The sequence below is a fragment of the Doryrhamphus excisus genome, chromosome 1 (genome assembly GCF_030265055.1).
Source record: "Doryrhamphus excisus isolate RoL2022-K1 chromosome 1, RoL_Dexc_1.0, whole genome shotgun sequence".
In the NCBI taxonomy this organism is placed as follows: domain Eukaryota; kingdom Metazoa; phylum Chordata; class Actinopteri; order Syngnathiformes; family Syngnathidae; genus Doryrhamphus; species Doryrhamphus excisus.
In genome coordinates this window covers 3979107-3988658 of record NC_080466.1, presented here as the reverse complement: position 1 = coordinate 3988658, position 9552 = coordinate 3979107, and the positions used below count along the sequence as shown (strand labels likewise).

General features: G+C 40.3%; 1 protein-coding gene across 3 annotated transcripts in view; it reads right to left on the bottom strand.

Moving 5' to 3' along the window:
* Positions 1 to 411: 411 nt before the first annotated feature.
* Positions 412 to 9552, bottom strand: part of gcgrb (glucagon receptor b) — a 32569-nt gene continuing 23428 nt past the window's right edge. For 2 of the 3 annotated variants that reach the window (XM_058083992.1, XM_058084006.1), the window contains exons 5-14: positions 8140 to 8228; positions 7777 to 7883; positions 7465 to 7621; positions 5652 to 5811; positions 5400 to 5460; positions 5218 to 5287; positions 4736 to 4824; positions 4090 to 4234; positions 2196 to 2237; positions 412 to 1914 (exon numbers count right to left, since the gene is read on the bottom strand). In XM_058083992.1, the coding sequence (XP_057939975.1) occupies positions 1495 to 1914; positions 2196 to 2237; positions 4090 to 4234; positions 4736 to 4824; positions 5218 to 5287; positions 5400 to 5460; positions 5652 to 5811; positions 7465 to 7621; positions 7777 to 7883; positions 8140 to 8228 (1340 nt within the window). In that variant the 3' untranslated portion in view covers positions 412 to 1494. The remainder of the gene's footprint in view (positions 1915 to 2195; positions 2238 to 4089; positions 4235 to 4735; positions 4825 to 5217; positions 5288 to 5399; positions 5461 to 5651; positions 5812 to 7464; positions 7622 to 7776; positions 7884 to 8139; positions 8229 to 9552) is intronic. The other variant, XM_058084000.1, reaches the window with a different exon arrangement.

The following is a 9552-nucleotide window of genomic DNA, read 5'->3' as shown; positions in this document are numbered from 1 at the left end:
TTTACTGTATATATATATATATATATATATATATATATATATATATATAGGAGGTGGAACTTAAAATGGAAAGGTTAAGAGAAAATGTTAAGAGAAATTTTGTTGCCAAGCTAATTTTATTAAGTCATGGCAACTTGAATTTTTATTTAAGTTTACCAACAATAAAATTTTTAGTGTACATGACATGCTAAATTAAGTTCATGTAATAGCCAACATTATTATTTGAACATAACTCCAAAAATAAAGTTAGCAACTTGGAAAGTTTATCTAAATCAATTAATTACATTTTTTTTTTTTACATTGCATTTATGTATTAAATCAAGTGGTGTCAACAGAATTACTTTTTAGAGTGTATGATGGTGCTCAAAAGAGGACAAATTAGCTTTCCGAATGCCAAATTAAATTGTTATGGAGCAGAAATAAATATGTTTATTTTTTACATTTTACCGTTATACATTCACGTGTGATGAAAAGGAGAAACTTGGTATATAAAACATAGAAAGTAAAATAATGCACACGGATAAATTGGTCAGGACAACTCACAAATATTCATAGTTTCCCCGTTAAAAAGCATTTAAACGCATTTGACACAAAACAACAGTGCTTCATCAACACAGCTTGGCATCATGGTAGTTTTTTTTTTGTTTTTTTTTCAATACTTGTGCGCCGGGATCGGGATTGTTAGAGATGCTTTCAAGTGATACATGCCATGCTGTAGTTCACATTCAGTTCTATAATACAAGAACATAAAAAGACACAAGGATACTGTGAGGTTTATGTTGAAAAGTACAGTAAACCTCGGATATATATCGGATTCAATTGTTCCCACTGGTTTTGTCCGATATAAGCGAAATCCGTTATATGCGTATACTGGAAAATGTCCGTTTTACGCATATATCGGATTTATAGCCGGTATATGCGTAAATCGGATTTTATCCGTTATAAAAAGGCACTTCCTTGACTATGTTTCCAATGTACCTGGACGCGCAGGCAACGCTGCAAACGCTGCAAATGACGTCGTATAGCGGCCTGTCACGATTCGGCGAATCGGAGCGCCACGATGCGGCCATCCGATATATGCCAGGGAAATTTAATGGAAATGCATTGGAACGGGACTGGAGATTTTGTCCGAAATAGGCGAAATCCGTTATAAAAAATCCGATATATGCAATGAATTTTTATTGGAAATGCATTACAGAAAAATCGGTTCTTTTTTATCTGTCCGTTGTGAGCGAATTTCCGATATATCCGAGTCCGATATATCCCAGGTTTACTGTACCACAAATGTGCATCCGGTGTCGCTATCATAACCCAAATAACAGTAAAAGTACAACATTAAAATACTCACACACTGTACAGCATATGACTTTCATTTCATTGTCATCTTTATTCAATCCGGAAGTCTGAATTTTTTTTTTTTTTTATGTTTGCTTTTTCTGGGGTCAAACCATCGTTTTGTCGCATCAGCGTGCAATCAACACATTCAAGGAGGCGTTAGAGAGTAGTTTCGTCTCCTTCCTGGGGGTGCTGTGTCCTATCTTCCAGACACATATCCTCCGTGGTGGTGCTGGTATGATTGGCAGTTCCTCGTTTTGACAAGAAGGAGAGAAGAAATGCGTGCTTGCTGCCCGAGGGCCGGATTTTCCCTGTCCCGTTTTTATAGGAGACAACAAGTTGGCGGTTTTCCTCAGGAGCGGCGGAGCAAGATGGACCTAAATCAGCTTTTTTATGTGGAAGTGTGCCCTGTGAGCCGCTGCTGGGGTCACTGGTGTTATCGTGGAGGTCGGGGAGATTACCCGTAGCGATACTGCCGCTTTTCATGTGTGGCGTCTGGCTGTGGGTGTGGCGGTACTCCTCGTCAATGTCCTTACCCAGCTTCCACCTCTTCCACTTTTTTAGTATCTCTGACTGCACCTGAAGGATAATAGGATTGCAGAACGGTAGCAAACAGCAGAAGGCCATATGATGATGACGAGGAAAATTAAATAAAACACACACATCCACTCTAGTGGATGGATGTCTCCTTCCAAAAAAATGCATTCCAAAGTTTAGCGATTAGTGGATTGCCTACAGTGTCTGTTCCATTTAACAAACAAAGGGAACAAGAACAAAGCTTTTAGATATAAAAAAAAAAAATCCAAGGACAATGCTAATGAAAATATTGTCATTCATCTGCAGCATGAGCTCCATCTTACCTCTTTGTTGACAAAGCAGTACAAGATTGCAACGAGGAGACCCTGCAAAAAAAAAAAAAAAAAAAAAAGTGGAACAGTGAGAAATATACACTAATTCAGAGGTAGGGAACCTATGGCTCGGGAGCCATGTAGGGCTCTTTTGATGACTGTATCTGGCTCTCAAGCATTTACCACAATAAAATGTATGTTTGCTAACATTTTAAAGTAAACATCACAGAAATCACTGTTAAAAATATTAAAAATCAACAACTTTCTTATGCATTTTAATCCGTCCATCTATTTTCTACTGCAATACGGCCGACCATATCTATCTTTCCTGATGATATTTTCCAGGTCAAACACCAAAACTCGATTATTACTGGGTAATGCGGTAGTGTACCTCGGTCATTAAGATGTAAATGTAAACTTTCCTCCTTTAGTCAAATAGTCACCTAGCTAAAGCTGCAGAACCAAGCCTTCTGGCAAAGATGGCCAAAAGAATGAAATATACTGAGTACGGTGCAAAACCATGCAGCAGCAGAAGTTGCATTAATGGCAGCAAGTATTTGATTTATTATTGGACACTGCGCTGCTCACGAAAGTATGCTGGCCACACCCCCTTGGCGTGGGGTAGTGTGCCTGGTCTACGTAATTAGAGCCCATTATATCTAAAACTGTTGGTCTTACATAAAAATGCACACATTTTATTGCATTCAATGTTTACAAAAATGTACATGGCTCTCACAGATACACATTTTAAAAATATCTGGTCTTCATGGCTCTTGTAGCCAAAAAGGTTCCCGACCCCTGCACTAATTCCTTGTTTAGCGTGGTTAACTGGTTCAAGTAGGATTCCTTATATACTGTACTGTATAAATCAGCTCATTTCAGTTAGAGCATAGAGAACCTGTTTAAGACCTTCTATGTAAATACAGTGTTTGACATTATTAGAGCCCTCTAAACATAAACTAACACCCCTATAGTCACCTTTACACTCATATTACCCACTATAGTAGACATAATAATAGAAAATAACAATATTGATTTATTAATTCACATCTTTTTGAAAAACACTGATGGAAAAATTCATAACTCTATTGTTATTTATGTATCATTTTTTTGATTTTTTATTGATTTTTTGCTGTGTTGGTGTACATCATGATAAGTGGATAATGGATCAGCATGTTTTATGAAATTGTTGCGCCCCAAGAAACAAAAATTACAGATCATGTGTAAAATTGGGGCGGCACGGCGGACTAGTGGTTAGCGTGCAGACCTCACAGCTAGGAGACCAGGGTTCAATTCCACCTCTGTGTGGAGTTTACATGTTCTCCCCGTGCATGCATGGGTTTTCTCTGGGTACTCCGGTTTCCTCCTTCCAAAAACCGAAGGAAACCGGAGTACCCGGAAAAAAACCCACGCATGCACGGGGAAAACATGCAAACTCCACTCAGAGATGGAATTGAGGGTGGAATTGAACCCTGGTGTCCTAGCTGTGAGGCCCTTATATCAACCAATTTATATCAAATCAGTAGTGTATTACAATCGATAAAATATCGGTTTTATCACAATAATATGTGACATCATAGCATGTAGGCTACACAGTCATGAGACCGGGAAGACCTGGGTTCGATTCTGTGTTTGCATGTTTTCTCCAGGTACTCCGGTTTCCTCCCACATTCAAAAAAAACATGCTAGGTTACGTAATTGGCGACTCCAAATTGTCCATAGGTATGAATGTGAGGGTGAATGGTTGTTTGTCTATATGTGCCCTGTGATTGGCTGGCGACCAGTCCAGGGTGTACCCCGCCTCTTGCCCGAAGACAGCTGGGATAGGCTCCAGCACCCCCCGGGACCCTCATGAGGAAAAAGCGGTAGAAAATGAATGAATGAATGTGTACAATTGACTTCTGACCTGAAAGGAGTTCAACAGGAGGTCACAAAAAAGCCGGAGGAGGCGCAGCATGGAACCTTTCGGGACCGACTCGTCAATGACAAAGGTGAAGAGAATGGCATGAATCCCCAACAGGGGGATAAGAGTGAGGGTGGATTTTGCTAATCTGAAACCAAACAAAAATAAATAGTCTTGGTAAAAACTCTTGTATCCAATAGATATGTGCATACAGTGATCCCCCATTTATTACGGTTAATTAGTTCCAAACTGATAAGTGAAGAATTCCCTATGCCCACTTAAGACGTACCTAAATAAATGCATTAGCTCACGTTATTATGATGATGATGATTATTATTATTGTGCCTGTTCAAATTACATTTCATTACGGTAATCGAGCCTAATGCTTGTGTGCGTCACCAAACATTACAAACATTACTGACACCTAGTGGCCAGTGTAGAATACTACATAGCATCATGTTTTTGAATGCATCTTGAGAATGTGTTTTTAAAAAAAACTAAAACTAGGGCCTTATTCAACCAGCAAACAAAATGAGTGATGAATTAATCTATTATTAATCTATTATTATTATCCGCTATATTCGAACCGCAACATGGCGAGGGATGACTGTATTTGGATGTGTATTTTGGTCCGAAACTGTTTTCTGACCTGAATTTGTAGTCCGTGTATCTCATCTGGTGCGCTCTCAGTTTCGACATTAGTATTTTGATGATTCGTATAAAAATAAAAAAATTAATCTGTAATGACAGGAGACAGAAATATTGTCAAAACGTTATCTTGAATACTTCCGTTTTGACTTGACAGCCACACAAGAAAATAGAAAATACAGGAAGCGGAACTGGAGGTAGCAGAGATGAGGATGCTGAGGTTCTAATTGGGAGTGACCATGATGGATAGGATCGGGACCGAGTACATCAGAGGCACATTACATGTTAGAGATAAAGTCAGAGAGGCCAGACTGATGTCCAGAGGAGAGATATTGGGAGTGACCATGATGGATAGGATCGGGACCGAGTACATCAGAGGCACATTACATGTTAGAGATAAAGTCAGAGAGGCCAGACTGAGATGGTTCTGTGTTCCAGAGTTGCTTTGTGAGAACACATGAAACAGAAAAATAGGAAACTTACGAGGTAAGCAACCAGTATTGGAGAACGGATGATCCACCAGTATCCCATGTTAATATTTCTCTCCCAGCACCTACACACAAACACACCAGCAGCCCATGGTTTAATAACAATACCTTTAAGTAGATGAAAGAAGCATTGAGGTTATGGAAAAAGTTCCTACAATTGCTTTTAAAAGGACTCACTCTTCATTCTCGTACAAATACTTCACTGTGATCCACGGTGAAACAAATATCAGGGGTGCACCTGAGAATTAATAAGAAACCTGAGTTCACAAATATTATGAAATAAATATGTATTTCTATGACAAACATGACATATTAGAACGTAGAATTTACAGTAAAATTATGTAAAATCATTGATGCAATTGTTTATCATAATGAAAACAATTATAATCATTGGTGATTGTAAATCCAATTAGATAATTCAACTTTTACCCCAACCGATGGCCAAGTAAATGTAGAAGTACTTCTTCTCACGAAACACAGTGATGACGAGCAGGCTGTGAAGGTAGATGCCCTCCACCAGCAGCCAATAGTTGTTGGCCATCACAGTGTATTGCATCATCACCACGGCGCCCCGACACCACATCACAGCCTGCACGGGCAGCGGGGCGACAAAAAATATTATTGTAAGATGAGTACAGCAGAACCTGCACCAAGTACATAAATGCAGTGGTTAACAGATGAAGAAGATCATGGTTGGAGATCCTGTATTGAAATACTAATACCAAGAAAAGAATACCAGTTGCCATGATTACACATGAACTAAACAAATTACTTGAGGACTAATTAACACAGACCACAGACATTGTATTAACTCATGAATTAATTTTTTAAAGTTCATCCATTTTAGGATTGATGAATTGGAACATCCATTCATTTTCTATGCCGCTTATCCTCACTAGGGTTGCGTGTATGCTGGAGCCTATCCTTAAAACCTTGGGGCGAGAGGCGGCGTACACCCTGGACTGGTCGCCAGCCAATCACAGGGCACATATAGACAAACAACCATTCACACTCACATTCATACCTATGGACAATTTGGAGTCGCCAATTAACCTAGCATGTTTTTTTTGGAATGTGGGAGGAAATCGGAGTACCTGGAGAAAACATGCAAACACAGAATCGAACCCAGGTCTTCCCGATCTCATGACTGTGTAGCCTACATGCTATGATATCACATATTCATTCATTCATTTTCTACCGCTTTTCCTCACGAGGGTCGCGGGGGTGCTGGAGCCTATCCCAGCTGTCTTGGGGCGAGTACACCCTGGACTGGTCGCCAGCCAATCACAGGGCACATATAGACAAACAACCATTCACACTCACATTCATACCTATGGACAATTTGGAGTCACCAATTAACCTAGCATGTTTTTTTTTGGAATGTGGGAGGAAACCGGAGTACCCGGAGAAAACATGCAAACACAGAATCGAACCCAGGTCTTCCCGATCTCATGACTGTGTAGCCTACATGCTATGATATCACATATTATTGTGATAAAACCGATATTTTATTGATTGTAATACACTACTGATTTGATATGAATTGGTTGATATAAGGGACGAGTGGTTAGCGCGCAGACCTCACAGCTAGGACACTGGGGTTCAATTCCACCGGTGTGGAGTTTGCATGTTCTCCCCGTGCATGCGTGGGTTTTCTCCGGGTACTCCGGTTTCCTCCCACATTCCAAAAACATGCTAGGTTAATTGGCGACTCCAAATTGTCCATAGGTATGAATGTGAGTGTGAATGGTTGTTTGTCTATATGTGCCCTGTGATTGGCTGGCGACCAGTCCAGGGTGTACCCTGCCTCTTGCCCCAAGACAGCTGGGATAGGCTCCAGCACCCCTTGTGACCTTCGTGAGGATAAGCGGTAGAAAATGAATGAATGAAGGAAGGAAGGAAGGAAGGAAGGAAGGAAGGAAGGAAGGAAGGAAGGAAGGAAGGAAGGAAGGAAGGAAGGAAGGAAGGAAGGAAGGAAGGAAAATTGGCAACTCCAAATTATCCATAGGTATGAATGTGAATGGTTGTTTGTCTATATGTGCTCTGTGATTGGTTGGGACAGCTGGGATAGGCTCCAGCACCCCTTGTGACCCTTGTGAGGATCAGCGGTAGAAAATGAATGAATTATTATATTGATATAAATTTTATTAAATAAATTTCACTCGCTAGTAATGTCATTAAATTAGCCACACTGTCCATGTAAGACAAGGCACCTAATTCCGATTAGTGTGTGTTCTCTAACCGGTATGTTGACCCAGGTCTGAGCTCGGGTGTCACCACTGCTGCTGGTGTCCAGTGTGAGGGTCAGTAGGGCGTCTTTGACCAGAATGGAGATGGCTCTCAGTATAAAGGAGGCAAACAAGTTCATGTGGATGTTGTTCCTCATGCAGTGCAGCTTCCTGGTGCAGAGATGACAGCAGAGTGTAGAGTGAAGGTATTGCTTTCATTTTCATTTTCATCTTCCCTTTTTTTCATTCGCTCCTATATATCCTCATTTCTTCATACCATTTCTTCTCCCCGAGCTCCCTTATATATATTGGTCTGGTTCCTATACCTGAATGTGATGAGGATCCCCAAGGCCAGCAACAAAGCTCCAAGAGACAGGGAATATCCCACTGTATACATGATCCGAAACTGACTGAGGATGCGGCCATACTGCTGCTGCAAAAATATATATCAGAGGTGGTATTTACCTTTTACGATTCCATGCAATGCTTTTAGACAGCACACACAGATGTGCAAGATGTAAGAACAGATGGGAGGCATTTAACACAATGAATCATCTCACTTTGCTTCATGGAAATGTGTCCAGACAATCAAAGTCCCCACATGAGCCCCCCCATCTGTCCATCTGATAGACAACTGTTTCAAACATTCACATTTGTAACACGGAAACACCCACACATGAAGTGTTCACCTGGCCAGTGTCGTCCTCACATTCACTGGTATTCTTTTGTTCCCATCGTCCATCTTTACTGCAGAATCTGTAGACCAAACCCTGCTGGACTGTTCAAATGGACACAAACATTACAAGGACAAATATTAGACGTAAAAAACAAACAGAGAAGCGATATGAACAAACCAGGGCTGTCAAATGATAAAAACATTTAATCAGATTAATCACAGATTTTTTTTAACAAATTAATCATGATTAATCACCATCAACAACTGTCTGAAATATGCCCTTTTTACTGTATTTAATGAATAAAAATGATGATACATATGACTATGCCAATCAACCTAAGACCTAATACTAGTCTCTTGAATAGTAGTCGAACATTTGAATCCCACTTTAAACTGTGTTATTATGAGCAATTAGGGATTGTGTTCACAGACATCACAGTTCAAGGTACATTTTTTTTGTGTAATTTCAGCAAATTAACTAATGGTAATGGTTTTATTTCATTTGAACATGCATCAGATTACAATTTGAGTGCATCCCATAATCAGTTCCCAGTTCCACATGTCCAAAAGGGGTAGGAAGAAGCAAAGCTTATTAAATCCTACCCCTCCATCTGGTACTTTTACAATCAGTAACTGTTACATTTGTTCACTTCCTGCTTTCCATAATACAGTTTAAGGTTTTTTGAGCCAATTCAAGAAACAATACAAGCAGTTGATGTTTTACTAAGTACAAGGATGAAGAGTCTTGAACCAGTCTTGAACCAGTCCAGTACTTCGGTACGAGGTGCATTATTAAAAAAACAAAAACAAAAAAAAACCTTAAACTGTATTATGGAAAGCAGGAAGTGAACAAATGTAACAGTTACTGATTGTAAAAGTACCAGATGGAGGGGTAGGATTTAATAAGCTTTGCTTCTTCCTACTCCTTTTGGACATGTGGAACTGTGAACTGATTATGTGATCACTCAATTGTAATCTGATGTTCAAATGAAATAAAACCATTACCATTACCATTACCATTACCATTACCATTACCATTACCATTACCATGGCAAAAAAGCCGAACTATCCCTTTAACAGTGAGGTAAAAATAACCAGGGGCGGCACGTTAGTCTAGTGGTTAGCGCGCAGACCTCACAGCTAGGAGACCAGGGTTCAATTCCACCCTCGGCCATCTCTGTGTGGAGTTTGCATGTTCTCCCGTGCATGCGTGGGTTTTCTCCGGGGACTCCGGTTTCCTCCCACATTCCAAAAACATGCTAGGCTAATTGGCGACTTCAAATTGTCAAATTTCAAATTGTATGAATGTGAGTGTGAATGGTTGTTTGTCTATATGTGCCCTGTGATTGGCTGGCGACCAGTCCAGGGTGTACCCCGCCTCTCGCCCGAAGACAGCTGGGATAGGTCACCCCCCGTGACCCTCGTG